The 18,445-nt window shown below is 39.7% G+C and overlaps 1 protein-coding gene across 1 annotated transcript in view; it reads left to right on the forward strand.

The window, feature by feature from the left end:
- The window catches only part of ERICH1 (glutamate rich 1), a 72,967-nt gene that overhangs the window by 2,216 nt on the left and 52,306 nt on the right, over positions 1 to 18,445 (forward strand). Inside the window, exon 2 of the mRNA XM_030490345.2 lies at positions 16,057 to 16,248. Within this exon, the coding sequence (XP_030346205.2) occupies positions 16,057 to 16,248 (192 nt within the window). The remainder of the gene's footprint in view (positions 1 to 16,056; positions 16,249 to 18,445) is intronic.

Genomic DNA, 18,445 nt, shown 5'->3' on the forward strand with positions numbered 1-18,445 from the left:
GTGTGGGTGTAGGACACATCATTGACCGTAACTACTACTAAGAAGTGATACAAAAGTCAGCATGCTGTACGAAGGGTGATCTAGTGGTACTACAGGGACTTCCTATTTGAGAGATTAAACTGGAAATTAAATACAGTCAATTTGTAGTCATCGGTAACAACAGTAACTGGTTCAAACAGTGAGAATATTGCATAGAGGAGTGTTGTTTTCATCTCTGTCATCATGAGCCAAATGGCTTGAGCTTGGGGCAGGAAGCTCATACTTGTAATAGGGATTGAAATGAGATAGCAGTTCCTTAGTTTTAGGGTTTTGTTGATTTGTTGGTTCGTTTTTTTCAATGGCCATATCAAATATTAAACAGCTTAGTTCTTACAGAAAAACACAACAGTCTTGATTTTTAAAATTTTTTGGGTTTTTGTTTGGTTGTTGGGGTGCTTTTTTTTTTTGTTTTGTTTGTTTTTAAATTCAACTTTTGGAAAACACTTTGAGACTTCTTCTGGAAAGAGAAAAAAATATAAACCCCAGGATTTGTAGGGTGGATGTCTTTTCCTTCATCCAGGTATGTTTATCAGTAAGGAAAATATTGATGAGAAATGGAGTTTGATGCCTAACACTATTTTCTTTTGCTCTGGGAGAGATATCTCGCCCCTCCCCCCTCTAGTAATTAACAGTGTATGTTGCTGTCAGTAATGAAAGATTTATTACAGCTTAAAAAGACATAAATTGTATTTGGATTGTGGTTGAATAAATCATGTATGTCTTTTTTGTGATTAAATGTAGAGGTTGCACTAGAGCAAGTGTAATTGACTCTGCCATTAAAACATTTAGGAGAGTGTAGGGGAATATTAGGTCTTTTCTTGTTGCTCAATTCAGCATTGTGCCTGGATGAGAAATCTAGCCAAGGAGAAAGGCCAATGGTTATGAAAGAAGAGGCAGAAATGATAGATCCCATGGCTTTGTATTTATGAAGTCTGAGGGTAACTCGTGTTTACACATAGCTGAATATGTGGAGCCAGACGTAATGTGGCCTTTGGGGTTCTGTGTTTTGGGTGGATGGGGTTTGTTTTTTGTTTTCTTGGGGTTTTTTTGCAGGGGGAGTTGTTTTTGGGTTGATTTCTTTTTAGAAACTACATTTTGGAGCAATTCTTACCTACTTTGCAGTGAGGCAGGGTGGTCCACAAGAGATAGGACTCTGTTTAAACATACTAGGATGTTTTTAGGAACAGGTGTGTGTACTGGTGTTATTTAGTGAAAGTGGTAGGTGGCGAAGGAGATGCCATTCTGGTACGTTGGTTTGGGGTTATTTTAATTTTTTTAAACAATCAGTGTGCAATGCCTTTCACTCAACGCTACTTTTGAGCTTATCAGTAGATTGCTGGAATCTGTGGTCTACCTCAGAGCAATCCATCTAAAGTTAAGATTGTCTTCTGATTTAACGCTGGCTGGCAACTAAGCCCCACGCAGCTGCTCTCCCCCAGTGGGGTGGGGGAGAGAACAGGAAAGGTAGAACTGAGATAACTTGTGGGTTAAGATAAAGACAGTTTAATGGGTAAAGCAAAAACCACACACACAAGCAAAGCAAAACAAGGAATTCATTCACCACTTCCCCTTGTCAGGCAGGTGTTTGGCCATCTCCAGGAAAGCAGGGCTCCATCACATGTAAGGGTTACTTGGGAAGACAAATACCATCACTCTGGATGTCCCCCTCTTCCTTCTTATCCTTCCCTCTTTATACGCTGAGCATGATGCCATATGGTCTGGAATATCCCTTGGGTCAGTTGGGGTCAGCTGTCCTGGCTGTGTCCCCTCCCAGCTTATTGAGCACCCCCAGCCTACTCCCTGGTGGGGTGGGGTGAGGAGCAGGACAGGCCTTGGCAGTGCGCAAGTTCTGCTCTGGAGTAATTAAAATATCCCTGTACTATCAGTACTGTTTCCAGCACAAATCCAAAATCCCGTATTTTCAGCACAACTCCCATACTAGCTGCAGGGAAGAAAATTAACTCAACCCCAGCCAAAGCCAGCACAGCTTGTTATTTCCAATAGGCGTATGTGGTTTCTTATGTTTTCATTTGCCTTTAGTTCAAAAGGTTGAAAACTATTCTCTAGAAGTTTGCATTCCTATTGAGGGTTTCCTAATGGCTTAAATTAAAATTTCCTTTATGACTAGAATGAGAAAAAAAATTCTCTCTCATTGAAACATACAGTCCTTTTTAATGATGGGAGATTGGGTATAATACTGATTTGTGTTGTATGCATATGTAGGGATGCTTGCAGAAATCACTGGATATTATGTTACAATCAAATATTCAAAGCATGATATATTTACTCCCTAAAGAAGGCTATGTAGACATTCAATTGTATTTGTATTTTATATAATATGAACTTACGATGATTCCTTTTAAATAAAACTTAAATGACACACAGTCTTGTTGAACTTCTGCCTGCATGCAGTGATATTACTCCTGCCAGCTTCATGGTTTGTTTTGTAAATACTGGTGTATTGGGTTTATATTTTAGTATATTTTAGTTTCATATGAGCAGAGGGAGCAAGCTGTCTCTTTAAAATTTCCAGATTTTTTTCTCTTCAGTAATCTGAACTCCAAATTACTTATTAAAAACTGTTTTCAGCTATTTTTATGGCAGTGCTTTAGGCCATTATAGTACTACTTGTCTCATTTCCATGTTACCCCCAGCATCTGCCATAACATTTAGCTTTACTACCCATGTGTGTGGTGTAGTTTGATGTTCACTTTAAGCCCTATGCTGTTTACATCTGGATAAGAGTTCTTTAGGTTGAAGTAAGGTTTAAACTTTCTGAAATGTAGAAAGTTGCCAAGAGTGCTGGCAGGGGACTGGCCTTAGTGACCAGTGATGTTGTAAGTGCACAGCTGCTCCCCCTATGCTTCTTCCTTCCCCTCAAAATCTGTCTCAGAAGAGAGAGGAAACAGCAGTCTCTTACAGTCATGGTTTACAGCTGGCCCAGCTTTGCATAGCCAGAATTATTAATAATAATTTTAATAGTAGTATTCAGCAAAGTTGAGCTTCTTTATTAAGGGTGGGTGAGATATCTTGATATTTTGAGTGAAGTCTGTTTGATTCTGCCGGGTAAGATCAGGCTAATGGTGTGGTATGAGAAATGTATTGTGAAGTATTGTGAAAGATGCTTAGAACAAAGGAGAGCATGCACAAATTGAAATAATGGTGAAGATAGTCTGTGTTCCCAGCACTTTCCCCGGTTTCTCTACAAGGCAGACAGGGTTCTTATGAACAGCTGGAACAAAATTCTGATGTTCTCATTGTGGTGGTTATGTAGCTTTTCATCATCTGTGTCATGTCAAGTTTATTAGATGTCTGGGAGCTTGTGGCTGCAATTAAGGTGGCCTGCTGAAAGATCTCTAAAGCCTTTGTTGAGACAGGATGGCACGATTAGTCAGATTCTCATTGAACTACACAGTCATGCAGAATTTGCTGACAGATGTAACACCAGTCTTACTGATTTGAAGCTGCAGTGTGACACAGAGATCGTGCTTGGTGAAGCTGAATGAGTTTCGTCTAAGCTAAGAAGAGAAAACAAATGTCTGCTTTTTGTATTGAATAACTTACTGGTTTTTATCTGCAGTTGCTCTGAACTGTGTTGGCCTGGATGCACACAGGTCAATCTTTGAGTGGTAAATCACTCTCCCATTGCCACTCACTCCTTAATTTAGGTGTCTACATAAATGTGGGGTATGTAATCACTGTATTATTTTCCTTCCTTTCTACCCTACTGGCATGTGCTATATACTTAAGTTGCTCTTGTTCAAAAGTTGCCTCAAAGGTTGGAGAATGGTATATTACTGAGTTTTGGATAACAAAGTGGTTTTCCATATGTTTTAAAAATTAGTGCTAGGTGGAAAGATAAATGGAGCAATGTTTTATGGACTACTATGTTAGAGCAGAAAACTGGCATGTCTTTCTGCTATGTGGTTCTCCAACTGTAATGAAGAATGACAGGAGTAAAATCTAGGCAATTAGCATCTGATTTCTAATGTCTAATGGTACACAGAACACTAATAGCTGCTATATCAGTGAGAACAATGTCAGAGGTCTTAAGACAAACCTTGATATTGCGAAGCTAGTATTACACATTAGATGTAGAACAGCAGCATCTGAGCTTCTTGTGCAGCTCCCTGTGACATTTTGGCTAGCAACCATACCGAGATGCAGACAGCTGATACCTAGGATTTCAAGCACAGAATTCATGTGACCTTGAATACAGGTAAATCCTTCTGTTATTTGATCCCTAAACAGTACATGTGGGTTCTCCTTTATCCCACTAAATATGTAGTAATAGCTTTAGCATTTAAGAGTAAAACAATCTATGTTATATGGAATGTCAATGAGATTGGTTGTAAAACTGGGAAAGAGAATCATATACATTCCCACCTTATGTGTAGAAATTCTGTCAAAAACTGTACAAATTTTTCCCTTTAAGCTATCATTCAAGTCTTATGAGGCTAGTAGAACTAAAAGATTGTGTAAGAAGCTAGTCAAGTTAATAATTTGTGATATCGGTATTTCACCATGGCATTCCTGCTCAGTCTTAATTCCATAGTTTTGTAGTTCCAGAAATGACAAAACCAGTCCGCAACCCACCCTCCTTGACATCTGCTGAATCAGATGATAGTAGCTTGCAGGGGAAATGGGGCGAACAGGCTTTGTTCAAAAAGTGCTTTCTTTGCAAAGGCAGATAGTTAAAATGAGGTATATGAGGCTGAGAGACTGTGCCTTCCAGACCAAGATACTCTTCAGAATCAGAGTTTCTAACCTGTAGGGAGATATTCACAGGAAACAAATTACTATGTAATACAAGATTCCTTAATATAGTAGGGAGAGGCAGAAAAAAAATGACAAAGGCCAAAAAAGCCTCAAGCTTTGCAAATGTGAGTAATAAACATGGCGTGTGTGTTATGCCAAAGGTAATTAAGCACTGGGGAAAAAAAACCTAATGTGAGCTATTGAGTTCCTCCGCTTCCTAAAGGATCTTCAAAGTCTTTTGAAATAAATTAAAACTATTAAAAACACAAGTTGTTAGGTCTCAGTTTGGGTAGATGTGTAAAATTACTTCTTCCAGTTATTTAGACAAGATAGCCTAGTGCTTTTTCTGACTTCAAGGTGCAAGTGAATTCCACCCTGAAATCTGAAGATGAAAATTACTTGGTATCTTCCTCAAGAAAGAATTTAAGAGAACTGTGCTCTTTGGAAACAAGGACTATAAATACACAGATATATGCAGTTAAGTCTGAAGTGTGAAAACTGAAGATGTGGATAATTTGCAGAATGTCATCCTCTTTGACCAAACACAAGATCTTGTAAGATGTTAGCTTCTGTGTTTGGCTACAAGTGCCTCTTTCAAGAGACACTCAGCTTCAGCCTGAATTTTATGTCCTTACTTATATCCTGTTTTGTCTTTTAGCTACTCTTCCTAAGAGCCTGTTACCATTGCTTCAACGCAAGATAAGGATTGCTTACAGACTGTGAACACAAAGCGAAATACTGTAAAATTGGAGGCTTCCCATTCCTATTTATATGAAACTATACTTTCACCACAGCTAGAATTCTGCATATTTCACATTTCCCCCCACTTTTGGATAGTTAAAATTTTGTTATTCCCGTGACAGTGCTTTGCTGTGGTTTGCACATACTCTATCTGTGGCAGAATGGAAGTATGTCCTCTTGGCAAAGCTGACCTCACTGGTAGCAGGAAAATTACGTTTCCATTTTCTTCCTTCTGACTTGAAGTGTCCCTTCTTAAATATAAGATACACATTTAGGATCTGAACTGTCAGGCTATGCAGGATGTAATTGCATGTCACTGCATGCTGCTTCTTTTCCTCGTATTGCTGTGCAGCTTGAACATTTTTGGAAAGGGGGAGTGGGAAAATGATACCCTGTTCAGTTGCTGTGGAATGCTTTGTTCTAGTTAATTCCTCTGTTTTCCCTTTGATTTTAATCTGTTGGTAGCTGTTGAACTGACAGTCCAAGTCTGGGAATCTTCTCTGCAGCGATCTCTACTCAAAGATTCTTGAAGTTAACATTTAAAAAGCTAGTCACTGCCCTCACGGCTAGAACATGTGTGTGATGTGCACATACACATACTCTTGACTTAATCCAGGCCTCTGGTCTCTGCCACTTTTAGCAATGGTCCTGGGGTCTTTGAGCTTTCAGCTACATTTTTTTTGTTTTGCTGTGGGGGTTGATTATTGGAGGTTTTGTTTTTGTTGGGGAGCAATGCATGTGTGGCTTTTCTTGTATTATGAAATTTGGGTCAAGATTAATAAATCTAATTATCCTCAGAGGTCCCGTATATTGATTTCCTTTGACTATAACGGGGGCTTATACGCATTTCAGTATCATCTGTATTGAGTACATCTTGGACGTGAGGTGACTGCTTGGCAGAATTGGTGCCTTGAATACACTAGGTCTCTGAAGGAGTGTTTGATGTGTAAAAACAGAGCATAATGCTTTGCATGTGCGTACAGTTAGGCATCATAACTGCTACCTGAATTATGCCCCTAGTTTCTGCAATATAAACTAGGTGCCTTTGTCTTTTTGAGACTTAAGGAGCTATGACCCAAGAGTCACTGCGTGTTAGGCCAAAAAAATAGGGAGTAAAGACCCTTGTTCATCAGTTTGGCCAGCTAAGCAACTCCTTCAGAAAGAATCCAGAAGACCTAAACCACGAAATTCCTCCCTGTATGGTTAAAAGGCATGTATGCTTGTGGGGAATGGCTTAAGGGAATGGATAGTAGCTCCTAGCCAGAAGTTATCATCAGTCTTCCACCTGCTAGCTGGTAAGAATGGCAGTCTGGCTAACATTCTCCGTATGTAGCAGTCTCTTAAAATGCTTTTACGCCCTGTTGCTTTGGGTCCTAATGAAATCCAGGTATCTCTCTTTCAAGAGCCACTGTTTTTGAAGTGGTCCCCTTGCGTGTCTCTGGTCAAGAGTTGACTGTCCATCTGTGATTAGGTAAGAGGAGATTATCCAGGCAGTGAGGTTGTAATACCCAACTAGTGAAGGCCCTAGGCAATCTGCTCTAGTTGATCTTACTCTGAGCTTAATGGACTAGATGATGTCCAGAGGTCCCTTCCAACCTTAACCATTCTGTGATTTTTATGACCATGCTGTAAAGTAACTTTCATGGCCTCTGTAGAAGATGTAATACTTACATAAGAAAAGAAACTTCAAGGATTTAAATCCTTTTGAATATCAGAGAGTAATTCTGCACTAGCAGAGATGAACTGAACATTTTAATGAAGTCTTGTCCATATGTTCTGCATGTGGATTATCATTCTGTCTGCTCTTTCCATCCTCTTCTGTTCTGCTGTGCTCTTTTCTTCTGCTTTAGCAGAAATAGTGTATTAACACATCTTACACATGGGATGGTTTCAGAAGAAATTCCTGACTCTTCCCTTTTTAGAAAACTTCTGTTTGTAGGAGAGAGAGAGACCAAGTAGGGCAATGTGCAAGCTTCACAGAGTTCTAATGTGTTCAGTGCTCTTGATGCCACTGATTTTATTCTTGCTGCCCAAGTTGGATTTGAGTAGGCAGAAGGCAACCAATTGAGAAATGTGGTGGGGGTGCTTACAGTGTGCATGGCAAGTAACCAAAAGTACGTGGCAAGTATTCTCCACAGAAGTGCTTTTGAGGAAACTGTTGCCTCCTACACTCAGCTGGACAGGAACACTTCTGATGTGCAGAACTTTGTTTAGTTATTCAACATGCTTTTGTTACAGTCTGTGGTATTAACTGAGTTTTAAGTCATGCTGTCAACCCCAGGAGACCCTTTATAAATCTGCCATGCTATTCCAGTGTTGATATGTGTGTGTTTGTGGGTAGTCTGCATATGTACATAAGAAAGTCAGTGGTGTCAATTTAATACAGAGATGCCAAACAGTGCATTTATTTGAAGGAGGTTTTTTATTCTTCTCACAAAATTGTAGTAGAAAGATTCTGAATATTCACAATTTGTATCACTAGCCAGCATGTGTTCTGCACTCTATTTCTTAGAGTTATACTTTGCTTTGTTTATATTATGTCAGGCAGTAGAGACCTGGTGCTTTTTCAGTTTTCTTATGTATTTGCACTTCAGTGTTTCCACACATGAGTTGTCAAGAATCAGCCATGGAACTACTTTGGTACCTATTGCAACTTGTCCTCATTTCTGAAAATACTGGTTCCTTTTTGTCACTGAGGAATTCCTGGAAAGATATGTCTTCTGGTGTTGCTTCAGCTCATTGCACAGTAGGAACATTTAGTGCTTTCAATTACATGCAGGCTGGGTATTTTCATAGTGTTGCATGCTTTCAGCTGGAAAGTAAAATTGTTTAACTTTTGAAATTAAATCAAAAACTTAGAAGACAAGACTAGAATATGTAAGCTTTTCATGTTTGTAGGTCTGTTAGAATTGAAGTTTTTCTACGTCAGGCAGTTGGACTAGATAGATGATCACTGTAGGTCCCTTCTAACTGAAATATTCTATTCTAGCTGCAGAAATACACCAGCTACTCTGTTCATCTTGTGTTTACAGCCCTCTACATCTCAGACGCAAGACCTCAGTGGGTTTTTTTGATGCTACGGAAGTACCCAAAAGCCACTTACTTCACTGTAAAATGGCGTAGGCTCTTGATAATGCTGTGAGGAAAGTTCATGTGTTTAAATATAATTATATTTGAATGAATGCGCAAGGGCTCTGCAGATTAAAATCTTCCTCTGTTGGCTCTTTAAACTGTGTTATTTGCCACTACTATAAGCCAAATTACACTTCCTTTTATTAAGTGGGAAATTTGATGTCAGTGGGATTACTGTGAGGAAGCTGAGCTCTAGCTGAGGGCTGGAGCATCTCTCTTATGACAATAGGCTGAGAGAGTTGGAGTTCTTCAGCCTGGAGAAGAGAGGGCTCCAGGGAGACTTTAGATCAGCTTCCTAAAGTACCTAAAGTACTAAAGGGAGCCTACAAGAAAGCTATCAGTACCTAAGGGGAGCCTACAAGAAAGCTGGAGATGGACTTTTTACAAGGGCATGTAGGGATAGGACAAGGAGGAATGGCTTTAAACCAAAAGAGGGTAGATTTAGATTAGATATTAGGATGAAGCTCTTTCCTGTGAGGGTGGTGAGGCACTGGCAGAGGTTGCCCAGAGAAGCTGTGGTTGCCCCATCCCTGGCAGTGTTCAAGGCCAGGTTGGACAGGGCTTTGAGCCTGGTCTAGTGGAAGATGTCCCATAGCAACACCTCTGTGGCATGGGGGTTGGAACTAGATGATCTTTAAGGTTCCTTCCAGCCCAAACCATTCAGTGATGATACTATGAAAATCTCTTCCTAGTGCTCTTAAATGGGTCATGTTATGCATTTTTACAAACTGTCCTTAAATGTGGCTGTGTCTTGGGTACTGCTGAAGTAGTAAGCAAAGTTTGGGGTCTTGGTTACTGCAGTAAGATGTTGTGTGGTTTTTACCGCTTTAAAAAAGCAACAGCCGTGCAGTGAGTATAACTTACAACTTTTTCCTTTATGAATGTCTGTCTTGTCCCTATTAGTGTACATAGTGAATGTCAATTTACCTGGTACTGTTTGACATATGATGACTCATTGCTAGCTTTAACTTCAGATACCTGTTTAGACCTCTTGTTGGTCTAAATTTATCATACAGTGGCCTAAATCTATCATTCATATAATGTGTGTATGTACAATGTATGTACAAAATCTTCTTTTTTTAATAGATCCACCATTATGTTAGGAAAACTTCTTTCCCGGGTGACCTTTGTCGTAATTAGGATAAATTTTTGTCTAATTCCTTTTAACAAATAAAAAGATCCAGTATGATCACCTACATCTGATCTCGGGCTTAGTTTGTATACCTGTCAGTAACCAAATGTAAGGAACCCTGGAGTGATCTATGAAGAATATAGTATTAAAAACAGTCTTCAGTGTCGTAGTTTCTAGTCCTTCCTTTTCGTGATCAGCCCTGTAGTTCATAGGTGTTAAAGCTCAATATAAGAGACTTCTCTAACTATATTGTTTTGCTTTCTCCTGTTAATTTATTAGCAGAATGTTACAATACTTGTAGGTGCATATCAGTGTGTTGAGATCGGCAATTCTCATTCACCGTTAGTTTCTAATATTTTTGTGTCATGGTCTAATGTAATCTTACCCTTGAGCTACGTAATGCTTCTTACTACTCGCTTAAAATTCTTTTGACATTTATTTGCTTATGCTAAACAGCCCAAGCTCTCCTTATTGTTCTATGTCTTGTTGGCTATTGTAAAAACTCTTCTCTGTGTCTGCTTAGGTTTGAGTTCAGTTGGTTTGTACACAGCCAGCTTAAGGCTGTGCACGGTTTTTGGTGAGATCTCTTTAGATCCATGTATGAATGTAGTTCGTTTTCCTATCTCAGCTTAAAAAAATACTTAGCCCAGTAGAGTCTTGGATCACATTGTCATAGTACATGACCTCCATCACAGTAATGGCTCAGTCTCTCTCATGATTGGTTAAACACAGGATTTCATCTGTAGTCACCTCCATTTTAGTAATCTCCATTTAGGAGTGTTTGCTTGTCCCCCTAAGTGTAGAGTCCCTCCAAAGCCACAAGGCTAAAAAAAAGTCCATAAGGTTATATTTCTCTCTTTAACCTTCATAACCTTACTAATGAAGGCAGTGTCACTGGAGCCTGGTTTTCCCCTACAGCAAAAGACCTTCAGTATTTGGGCCACATATTTCTGTTAATATTATTACTGTGCAGTACCTCCTTTTGACCATATGCCTAGCTCTAACACTGTGAAGTTTAATATAATCTTTGTATAATCTTAAACTGTGTTCAGTCTGTTCCACAACACTGGTGTGGCATGCACAACTCTTGTCCCCACCACCGCATACATGTGTGCACACACAGTCTGATATGTAGCAAATCCAGGTAGATTCAGAACACAAAGTCATCTTTAGGTGATGATTATAAAGAGTCTAATGCTTCTCTTGCCTTCACTCACCTTCAGTGTCTTGTTTTCAACACTAATAATCTCGCAGCATAATTTAACCATTGTATTGAAGGCCTGTCAGATTCCTGGAGGTGAAAGAGCACATTGAATGTGGCAAGAACTTCTTCACAGCTTTATATGTGCTTGTGGCTGGGCTCTGGAGATGTCAGCAATGAAGAATCCACACACTACTTGGAACTAAAGTAGCAACTAAGTCTGCTATGATAACACAGAACTCCAAAACATGGTGGTCCCTGGGCCATGCTCATTTAACCTAGAGGCTTAGAGCTTCCTCCAGTTGTCACATGTGACCAGGTGTTCAGAGCCGTGTCTTCCTTCAGTAATGTATAGCTATGGGGAGACTTTTCTTCACATTGTAGAAGAACTCAGAAAGCATTTTTTAGTCTTCAGTAGGCTGGGAGTAATGAGCTATCAATTAAACCTCAGAGAAATAGAGACACAATAAGCTGCTGTGGTAGTTTTTAAAGACTTACGGTGGTTTGGGTGAACTGAAGTCTTCCTTTCATTAATCCTTGCCCTATAAAACTTACTGGATTACCATCTGCTGTTTCAGATTTTATAGGGAAGTAAGGACAGTTGAAAGCAATGCAGAGCTAATACTAATAAACATTGTGTTGCTTTCAGCTGCATCCACATCACTGCCATCCTTGGCCCCTAAACAGCTTAGTTTATCTGCTTTCATCTCTCACTTCCAGGTTCCCATCTGTTAGTTCCAGAGGCTGCTTTGTTCTAAGAGAAGAGATGTATCTGCAGTAGTCTGTACAACAAGGCTTCCCTTTTTTCCCTTGTAATTGGCTTCTTATTGCTGTTCACATTTCTTTCCTGTTCGATTCAAGGCTCTATTCCAGAGATAATTCCCCTCAAAGTATTCTTTCTCTTCCGGTCTGGAACAGCAGGTCTTGTAATATGTGAATACCATTTTCAAGAATGCCCTCAAAAGCAGATCCAGTAGAATATATGGAATTCACTGCCTTGTACATCATTGCATTAATGCTGTATCTACACGTGGCAATTTGCATTGGTTCTGACTCCAGACAGTGTATCCCTCATCCTTCTGCGGTCTCCCTCATATTTTCTTGAGGTCTTTTTAAAAACAGGTCTCAATTGTGTATGATTGTTTTGAAACATCAGTCTGCTTGAAAAAGTGTTCCCAAATTGGTCTCTTGAAAGCCTACATGAATCTGTGCAGATCCTCCATTGGCTATGTTGACTGGAAAATAACAGCAGAAATAACTATACGTACTTGGCTGTGCCACAGGTATGGTGAGAGCAAGTCTTATTCCACTTTGGAAATCTGATAGCTTAAGTACGTCTCTGGTAGTGGGTCTTCTTCCTTGAATTTTCTTTACCGCTTTCTTCACTGCTAATCTCCTGTCAAGAGGTAGTCATTTTTAAGGGTTTGAGCAATTCTTACCAGATGGATTGATCTCTAATGCCACATAGCGCCAAAGACGTGAGGTTAAGCAGCGTTTTCATTAGGGGAGAAAAACTGCTCTGTAGCATCAGGCAAGACCAACCTCCTATGGTTAAGCCAATGCCCATGGATATCACAGAATTTTCCTTTTTTTTTTTTTTTTTTTTTTTTCTAAAGTAGTTGCAGCAATAAGACCCTGAGGAAAGAGCATCCTCTGTCATCTGAAAAATGTTTTGGTAGCTCAGCTCTGAGACTCTTAACTGCAGAGTGCTTCTTTGGAGCATGTAAAGTTGCTGAGTATGGCAGGAGAGATATTCCTCAGAGCCTAATTTTCTTGTTCATTGATACGCAGGACAAACTTGTTCAAAAAGTTTTGGGCTGCAGGCAGATACTTTTTTTCTTTTTCTTCAGGCTAGAATATATATACTTAGGATTCCAAATACTTCAGACTAAATCAGTCAGGTTTTGTCAGCTGCTCTCTAGTGATACCACCTCCTTCTTTCTCCCAAGGAAGGTGTACTGGGATATGTGGCTTCTTGCTGTCTTCAGAAGGCTTGAAATACATCAGGTTCCAAACAGGGGCCTTGTCATGCTTAGGTGTCACTGCTGCTCATTTCCATTCTGCTGTGGTGGTTGGGAATTGCTGGTTGTCTTAAGAGCCAACCTTGCAGTGCTGATATGCACTGACACAGGTGTGAAAGCTTTGCAGCAGTAAAGAACTCCCCCACTCTGCACCCAGCTGCTTCTTCCTATGTCTGCTGAGAACTCCAGCCTGTAAGACTAGATGCTGCTTTGGTATTGGCAGCTAAACCACATCTTTGCTGAAGCAAATCTATCACTGCTGCTGATCTAGATATTTCTTTCTTAGCAAGAGAGATTTTTGTGAAAGAATAATTTCCTCGGTATTCACAGCCTCCAAAGGCAGGCTTTGTTTCAGCTTGTTTTCTGAAGCAATAAGGTATTAGAGAAGATGGGAGAGCCTCATGTGAATGAGAAGGAATGAATGTTTCAAAACTGGTTTTATATTGTTTTCTGAAGCAATGCTAATGTGTGTATAATGTCAGTATAATCCCTGTATTTTAAAAAGGAAAGAAAAAGAGTGAAGTAATTCTTTTTTTGTGGGGATAGCTGAACAGATGACTAGAGAAATCTGATTTCCAGATGGGGAGCATAAACTCCACTGTAGCTATGAGGTGGTTGGCTCTCCTCAGCAGATTTGAAGAAAATGTGTTTCCATATATAGATTAATCAGTATCTCAATCATTTGCTTGGAAAAATAGCTTCCTCAATAGAAGTGCTTGAATGTTAATTTGTGTACTGCTTTTGGCTGTGCTAGAGTTAATTTTCTTCATAACAGCTCCTGTGGTGCTATGTTTTTTTGGATTTGTCATGAAAGCAGTGTTGATAACACACTATATCTTGTTTATTGCTGAGCAGAGCTTGCACAGTCAACGCATTTTCTACTCCCCACCCCACCAGTGAGTCGGCTGGGGGTGCACAAGCATATGGGAGGGGACACAGCTGGGACAGCTGATACCAACTGACCCAAGGGATATCTCAGACCATATGGCATTATGCTCAGCATATAAGGGGAGAAGAAGGAGAAAAGGGGGCACATTCGGAGTGATGGTGTTTATCTTCCCATATAACCCTTAGGTGTGATGGAGCCCTGCTTTCCTGGAGACGGCTGAATACCTGCCTGACGATGGGAAGTAGTGAATGAATTCCTTGTTTTGCTTTGCTTGTGTGCATGGCTTTTCCTTTACCCATTAAGCTGTCTTTATCTCAGCCCACAAGTTGAGATTGAGTCTCAGTTGACATTGAGAATTGAGTCTCAATTCTACCTTTCCTATTCTCTCCCCTGTCCCACTGGGGGGAGTGAGCAAGTGGCTGCGTGGGGCTTAGCTGCCTACCAGCATTAAACCATGACATTTAGTAACAGCTCTACTGGAGTTCATTAAAATGCTGCAATATTAGTAGCAGTACTCAGGGAAAAGATCCAGGATAAACCTCTTGGATAAGTTGCTTTAGAGTCCAAGATCTGCAAAGGGCAGTTAACTTGGTCTTATATTGCTTATTTCCACCTACTTTCTCTAGTTGTCCTCTGAGGAGAGTAATTATGAATTTTGTCTTTCTAGCTGTAGAATATCCTGGCAAGGGAACCCTATGAAAAAAAAATAGTCACGTGTCAATATCTGTCTGTCTTTGAACAGGAGTCTTAACCCATAACTTTCAAAATGGATTGTGCTTACTTGATGGAGGGCATCACTGCAGCTTGTCGCAGGTGTTTTCATGTCACTGAATGATGGATAAGTATAGAAAAACTAACATTTGGGCTTCATAAGCTTTCTGCACAAGTATCTCTTCAGGCTTATGCCTTATCATAGGCCTTTCAGAAGGTCACTGATTATTCAAGAGATTGGGCACAAGCAAAAAGTGTTCACATATACTAGTAAGAGCTAAAAAAAAGTCTAACAAGACATTCTCCCCCACAGTTAGTAATTTACATGACAATTAAAGCATATCACCAAGATACACATGGAGACAAAGTCCATCCATCAGGAACTGGTGGCTCAAGGATGAAGGTGATTTTATTCAGTTGTAAAGGAAAGCAATTTATTGAAGAGAGTTACCTGATGATAGTATGTTCTTCTGTTAGGCTGCAATAGGAGCCATTCTTATAACATTGTAAGTCCTTTTCTTGTGGCAAGATTACTTTGTTAAGAACTTCACCAGGTTGCTTGTATGGTCTGCATACACTGTATATTAAACTTAAAATTGGAGTCTAGAGAACATGTTTTTCTTCAATTCTCCTTCCTCCCCCCCCATCCCACAATATCTGTTTGACCGATTAGAATTCATGAAACTGGGGATGTTTGCAATAGGTAGAAACTTTCTTAGTATTACTTGATATTTTAATATAATATGTAATTTCAAATGTTTGAGATATGCACGTGTACATATACTCATCAACAAAACTATCATCTTTAGATTATTTGCATATTTTACTTTTCTTTAATCAAGTGATGCTTGCATTGAGTAACTAGTAGCAGATTGCCAGTGTCGTCAGAAAGGGCCCATAAGAGGAAGAGGCGTATTAGAATACTGCTAATTCTGTAGAAATAATTGGGTTACCATGTGTTTCTGCTGCTGTCTACTTCTAGTTTTTCTATGTGATTGAATAGTTGTAGCTTACTGATTTTAATGAGTGATTCAATTGCAATGCCTCTGTGCCAGAAGAGACCTGCATTTTGAGCAGCCTTATAACACTTGTGGAGGAAGGTTTTAAAAGAAATTTAAGAAATTAATATGTGTGTTTAGTCTGTAAATGTACTGCATAAATTTATTGCCAAAACGTAGTCAAATTGAAGGCTTTAAATGTAACCTTGATAGTGAACTCTGGGGTTTTGAAGCTGCTTTTCTGACTGAAGTTTAGGACTCTTAATGTCCTGAGTTATTTTCAGTTTTACCTGTGAGAGGTATGGACTACTGAAGACAGACTTGCATGAAATATGAGGGAAACTATCCTGTATCAATTAGTTGGGTTTTTTAAAGTCTCCAAATATTTTTAAAACACTGGATTTCTCTGAAAATATTCTTTTCTTACCCCACAGTATTCATAAGTAAAGTACTGAAAAGGCTCTATGCTGAAACTTCATCATCTTCTCCTGTGCATACATCGAGTGGAAAAGAGGAGGTACTTGTTGGAAATCTGGGCTCAGAATCCAAAGAAAAGAGTTTGGATAATGTTCAGACTTCAGCAGATGCTAGCACATCAACTGATACATCCTGCAAATCAGTTCAAGGTGAGACTGCATAGTTCTTTTTCTGATAATACACTTTTAAATATAGTTACTTGACATGAGAACAGTGTAGTATCTACTTTTTTGATCTATTGATACCAACAGAAAAACTTGAATACAAGCTCTAGTTGTACTTCATACCTAAAATACTTGCGGTCAGTGCATAAGTCCTGTGAAAGACAAGAAACAGTGTATATGCGTGAATGCAGCATTCAGCAACAGCTAATATGGAACTTCAGTATAAGCTATAACTGTCTCTGGTGTAATGTCTGTGGAACACCGAGAAAATTACTTATACTGGTATAACTCTGTTATTAGAGATACTCCTAAACAATGGTGGGAATACCTGATCCAGTGCTTTGTCTTGCCCTCATGTGGCAACAGAAGACCCAAGGGGAACGTAAACCCAACAGAAGTCAAATAACAGTTCAGGCACTATGTTCAGTTAGGATATGTACCCTGCTGAAGAGCATTATTTTGTGTCTGTTTATGCAATCAAAGTGGTACATGAATATTTTGACAGATAAGTAAACGTCCTTTTTCAAATGGGTTGTAAAATGCAGATGCTATGCCAAAAGATGGAGGAGTTGCAAAATGAGGTAGCTGTGTTATTACTTGGGGGTGAAAGGCTCTGTGCACAAGTATGGAAGTGTGAAGTGCTTTGTGTTGCAGTTCATCTAAACCCAAATTTTGCCAATACTGAAAGAGGTTGTTAAACTGGCTTGAAATAAAAAAGGATGTTTCCTGAGAGTAGAAGCAGCTTTCTTTACAGGAAGTGCTCAGCTAAACCTGTTACTTGCAAACAAACAAGGATTGGAGATGTGGTGCAGAACAGGAGACTGAAGTCTTGAAAGAAGTGAGCAAAATGAGTGGTACGATTAGAACCCTGTACTAAGTAAGAACAGATACTTGTCTTATTCAGGGATCTGTTTGGTAGCATTGAATGGAAGACTGGTCTGAATTACAAAGTAGCTCTGGAGAGCTGGTTGATCTTCAAGAATAACTTTCTCAAAGCACAGGAATGGCTCATTTTGATATGCAGAAAACTAAGCAATTGTGGCAGGATGCCTGGCTGAGCTCAGATGTGTCAGGGAGCAGCAAGGAGAAGGTGAGGGAACACTAGCTGGGGCAAGACAGGCACAGAAGCTGTGCCAGCATCATCGAAGCAGTCCTACAGTACCTGAAAAAGGACAGCAGAGCATGTCTGGTAACAGTAACCAGGCTTGGTAACAGTGCTATGACAGTAGGCAAGTCAATAGTGAGGAGGCAGGTCTGAGGTTAAGCCAGTGTGGAAAGTCTGTATCAGAGTGTGCATCAATTAGGGCATGTGCCCAGGCACAGGCATGGCTGCAGCCTACCTCAGGGTGGGAGCTGCTTAGACCTCAGCTTAAAAGGAGCTCCTGAGTGCTGTGAGGTGAGCCCTTGCGGAGGTGACTTCTTACAGGTCTTTCATAAGCAGCTCTTTCTTCACAACAGTCTGGATGAACAACTCTGTGATATCAGAGAGCTGCCATAAGTGCAGGCAGCTAAGTGGGAGCTCTGGGCCCTTACAACACAAAAGTAGTACAGAGAAGGTGAAAGTTATTAGGTATTAGCTACCCACGAAAAATATAGAGCTGTTGCCTGAGTATTCTGGAATGGAGTTATGAAGGCCAGAGCTCAGTTGGAGTTGAAACTCATGAGGGATGTGGGAAGAAACAAGAAGGGGGGGCAATAACTCCTCTGATTTTTTTTTAATTTTTTTTATTTTTTTTTTTAATATACCTGGTTCCTGATACAGTGTTCAAGTTAATTAAACAAAAGCTTTTGATTCAGAATCCTAGTGCAGCTGAAAATGCAGCTCATGACAAAGGGAATGAACATGGAACAAAAAGAACAGTTCTGTGTTTAGGATTTTCGCAGCGAAGCAACAAGGATGTTCTTAAAATTAACAGCAAACTAACTGAGCTTGTTTTCTGCTGGAGGCAAGCAAATGCTATGGTAGTACAGAAAGAGTTCTGCCTTGAGTGGTGTTCTACAAATGTATACTTAGAAGAAAAAAAAAAAAAAAACCACAAAAAAAAAAAAACCTGGAAGAGGGTTACAGTGATAAACTTGTAGGAAAAAGAGAAATCAGTTACCCGTCTGTGAAACCAACAAATAATTTAACCATTCTTCTGTGGTTGTGGTTTCATTTAAATTTAAGGAGGTCCTGCATGAA

This window comes from Strigops habroptila, chromosome 6 (genome assembly GCF_004027225.2).
Source record: "Strigops habroptila isolate Jane chromosome 6, bStrHab1.2.pri, whole genome shotgun sequence".
Taxonomy (NCBI): Eukaryota; Metazoa; Chordata; class Aves; order Psittaciformes; family Psittacidae; genus Strigops; species Strigops habroptila.